This window comes from Brassica oleracea, chromosome C2 (assembly GCF_000695525.1).
Source record: "Brassica oleracea var. oleracea cultivar TO1000 chromosome C2, BOL, whole genome shotgun sequence".
NCBI lineage: Eukaryota > Viridiplantae > Streptophyta > Magnoliopsida > Brassicales > Brassicaceae > Brassica > Brassica oleracea.
The window spans coordinates 3,310,562-3,314,560 of record NC_027749.1 but is presented as its reverse complement, the minus strand read 5'-3'; the positions used below and the strand labels follow the sequence as shown (position 1 = coordinate 3,314,560).

At 40.8% G+C, this 3,999-nt stretch overlaps 1 protein-coding gene and 1 long non-coding RNA gene across 2 annotated transcripts; both read right to left on the bottom strand.

Moving 5' to 3' along the window:
* Positions 1-870: 870 nt before the first annotated feature.
* LOC106326587 lies at positions 871-1,742 on the bottom strand. Its single transcript, XR_001267278.1, has 3 exons — positions 1,463-1,742; positions 1,322-1,386; positions 871-1,028 (listed from the first exon to the last, which is right to left on the bottom strand). It is a non-coding gene; the product is annotated as an uncharacterized LOC106326587 (long non-coding RNA).
* Positions 1,743-1,749: 7 nt separating this feature from the next.
* Positions 1,750-3,999, bottom strand: LOC106323183. Its single transcript, XM_013761338.1, has 6 exons — positions 3,980-3,999; positions 3,163-3,273; positions 2,943-3,083; positions 2,361-2,676; positions 1,851-2,272; positions 1,750-1,785 (listed from the first exon to the last, which is right to left on the bottom strand). The coding sequence occupies exons 2-6, from the start codon at positions 3,247-3,249 to the stop codon at positions 1,750-1,752; spliced, it is 1,002 nt and encodes a 333-aa protein (XP_013616792.1). The 5' UTR covers positions 3,250-3,273; positions 3,980-3,999.

The following is a 3,999-nucleotide window of genomic DNA, read 5'->3' as shown; positions in this document are numbered from 1 at the left end:
TTGAGTTTTGAAACTTAGAAGAGACAGCGTTAGGTTTTGTGGGTTGCAAGACGGTGTCGTTTGGTAGTAATTGCAGCTTGTTGGTTCTCTAATCCAGCTAGTCTTTGTTGGTTTTATGGCCGTGGTGCTGATCCAAACATGAATAAAGATCCGTACTACCATTACTTTGGCATTGTCCTTGTCCTTGTTGTTGTCGTTTCATCATCACCATCTCTTGCTTCATCCGAGCTTCTTGAAACTCTTTTCTTTGTTTGTTAGGAATCTTCTTCTTCAGCCATGACAAGAGGGTATGTATTGGGGGTCCCTCCTTCTCCATAGAGACGTCTGTCTCTTTTACCTCTTTCGTGATCTTCCCAAACATTGTGAACAAGAAGAGTCTGCTCCACATTTTAGTACCAACGTTACGCAAACGGCTGTGTTTATAGTCCCATCATGACTTGGTAAAATCCCCGCCGTCCGTGTTACCAACTTGGCTCCTCAACAAGTGTGTCCCTTGTAACTTGGTTCGAGATCCACAAACTGATGTGCTGATAGAGTGAAGACTCTCCTTTGAAACAGATTAGAGCCGTTGAGTATCGGCATGTCAAATGTTCTTCAATAAACGGTCTCTATTTGCTAAAGCATGAAGATGATGTCGTTAACCTAATTGTGCAAATGACAAACAGAGCAACAAATGCAACATGTGCAATATAGGTCCTGCAACAAATGCAATAGTTCATGCGACATTGTAAGTCCTGCAACAGCTGCGGATCTTTGATTACAGAGAATGAAGTTTTTTTCTTTGGCAAGATTCAAGGTTCAAGGTTCACAATACTATCAATAAAGGCAAGAAGTAGTTGCTCAAAAAAAAAAAAAAAAAAAAAAAAAAAAAAAAAGGCACCACAAAATCATGTATCTCTCAAACGTATGCTCAATATCAGATATTAGCAAAAGTTCATTCTCTACAATATACTCCTTGTCTTGTGTCCTAGTTAAATTGTGTACTGTTGCACTCCACTTCTATCTGATGCTTGATCCCTCCTTTTTCTCTGAGAATAAGAACAGTAAGAGATAAGGCGCCAATAAAAATAGAAAAAACTCAACTAAGTCTGCACCAGGAGGACATTTCTATATAAGCGTATAGAGTGCAAACACATATATGATGTGCAAGAGTGACACTTTTAACTTCAATCCAACAGTAGAAGCAATGGACAGTTTCGCTTTTGGCCTTTTGATCAACAAAGTCATACCGAGCTAAATAAGAAATATCCTAGTATCAGGCAGATTATATAGCAAAAAGCCATCTTAAGTGCATCAATCAACCAATAGAGAGAGAGAGCACCTCGAGTTCAAAACATTTCTCGTTTCAGTTTAGCTTCCTCTTTTTACTTCTCCTTGCAACTGCAACTGCAACAGAAGAAGAATAGAATCAAACTAACACCTATTAACAAACCCATAAACGAGAAAGAACCAAGTTACACACCTGGACTATCACCATAATTCACACCCGTAAAGTCCCGAAGAAGATACGACGGTTCAGCTATGGCGTCTTCTGTTTTACGATTGAGTAGACAAAGAAGATTTTTGTCGACAGAGTACTCGACATTCACGATCATCTTGCTCAGAGATATGTACATGTAGCCGGATTCACCAGTTTTGATTCCATGGCTGAGCTTCACTAGCGCCACCAACTTCCCTAGAAACCTTAGAATGGCAAGAACCAAGACCGCATGAATTCCCTCATAGACTGATTTCTCTGAGGTAGGTCCTTCATAGATTTCCTCTAACTGCAATAACCAATTGTAACTACAATAGTCAATACTCAATACTCAACTGTCATATTGATCAATAAGTCTAAATTTGTTACTTACCGTAAGAATGTCCTCGTATTCCGGGTTATACAGAATCATATTTGCAGAGACAGGCTGGTGCAGAAGCATCTTCTGCAAGTCTTCAATTTTATCTGACTCCATGAACTCAACGTCAGCACCAAAATGGAACAATTTTTGAGTTCGAGATGGCGGATTTTTAACGCAGCTGTAATCAGTTTTAGCATCCCGAGGAGATTCTTCTGGAACCCCATGCTCCTTTATGAATCTAAGACCATCTATTACTGGGAATCCGTGGCATTGGTGTGTTTTCCTCTCTCCATGTCTACGTTCCCTCTCTCGCTCTTTCTCACTGACGTAAAATGTTAGATATCTCGCGCTCATAACGCGAAAATCCTCGTCTTCTTCGTTTCTCAATCGATGGGAGCTGTAGACATCGGTGGACGAGTAAGTCCAACAATTGTCTACATATACCAAACAAACAAAAACCAGTTAAGACAATTAAAAATCAATTACATAATAGTAGTAGTTAGAGAAATGGTAAAATATTACTATGATTTCCCTGGTTTCGGACCGGGCCTCCCCGGCCTTCGTCTTTCCAATTCTTCTCTGAAGTCAAGTCTTTCTTAGGGTCTTTGACATCCCACAACAAGCATGGGTGATCTACAATATTGATGAAAGCTGGCGGCGTACTAGAGGGGCTTGTGAAGTCTATCTCAGCCCTCAGCTTCCTATCTATCTTGGGTTCTTGAACAGAAGAACCTCCGAGTGCTTCTGCATCAGTCTTGACATTCTTAGTCAGACCCGTAGGATAAAAGTTGGGGCAAACGAGAATATCCTCTTGTCCTTCAGCACGAATCTCATGCAACTGAGGACAAAACAAGAAACATAATAATCAAACCTCAGATTCAGAGCTTTCCTTGGATTTTTGCACTTAGTACAAACAAGAAACTTTAGACCAAATCAGCACTGACCCCACGAGCAAAGCAACAGTAGACACTCTATTGAAAAAAACAAATCCAAGGCCATTCACTCGATATGAACTTAGAACAGAGGACGTTTAGGCCATATTCACAAAACTGAATGGTCGTGAAAATTACCCAAAAATTTTATACAAGAATCAAAAAGGCAAACCTCAGATTCAAGCTTGGCGATGGAAGCAATAAGGGCAGCTTTATCCCTCTTCTTGATCGAGTCTTGATCAAATCCAGCTTCCTTCCCCACAACTTGTACAACTAATCTCTTTGTAGCCGCAACGAGATCATCAATCTCTTGCTGAGGACAAACCAAAGAAGAACAATTAAAATCAGTAACCAAATCATAGATCATTAATCTCTCAAAGTTACGGTCTTACATTAGAGATACACTCTTTAGCAATCTGAACGTCCTTGTTCAAGCCATCTTCTCGTTTCTTCACTTCAGCTAACGCAGAGAGATCCATCTTGTGTTTGCTATCAGCGACGATCTACACAGGGCCAAATCACACAACATTTGATAAATAAAATAAATGAACATTCCACAAATAGAAACATTGCAAAGCAAACCAAATCAGCACTGACCCCACGAGCAATGCAACAACAAGAAACAGTAGACACAAAACAAATCCAAGGCCATTCACTCGATATGAACTTAGAACAGAGGACGTTTAGGCCATATTCACAAAACTGAATGGTCGTGAAAATTACCCAAAAATTTTATACAAGAATCAAAAAGGCAAACCTCAGATTCAAGCTTGGCGATGGAAGCAATAAGGGCAGCTTTATCCGATTAGGTCTGCGTCATCCCCCTCCTTTTTGATCGATTCTTCTTCGTCAAACCCCGCTTCCTTGAGCCGCTTCTCCTCAACTCCTTCGCTGATAGGGTTTTGTAAAACCCTAGAATCCGCCGGTGTAATCGCCAATGCCGTTGTTATCGGGACTCGCTCCGAACTAGAAGACGTCATGGCCGCTCCAAATCAACCACTCCTAATCGATTCTCCAACCTTCGCCTCCGCTCTCTCTCTCTCTCTCTCTCTCTCTAGCTTTCGCTCTCTCTTCTTCTTCTGATACTGCGTATTAAAGAAGTTTAGTCAAACGTTTTTCAGCACTGACCCCACGAGCAATGCAACAACAAGAAACAGTAGACACTCCGATATGAACTTAGAACAAATTCAAGAAATCAGTAAGGCAAACCTCAGATTCTGGCTTGGCGA

Excerpts from the sequence above, each read along its gene's own strand:
- LOC106323183 (XM_013761338.1), bottom strand. The coding sequence starts at position 3,249 with ATGGATCTCTCTGCGTTAGCTGAAGTGAAGAAACGAGAAGATGGCTTG. Across the intron at positions 3,084-3,162 it reads CTAAAGAGTGTATCTCTAAT|CAAGAGATTGATGATCTCGT; the intron begins GTAAGACCGTAA and ends GTTTGTCCTCAG. Across the intron at positions 1,786-1,850 it reads AATACGAGGACATTCTTACG|TTACAATTGGTTATTGCAGT; the intron begins GTAAGTAACAAA and ends TGACTATTGTAG.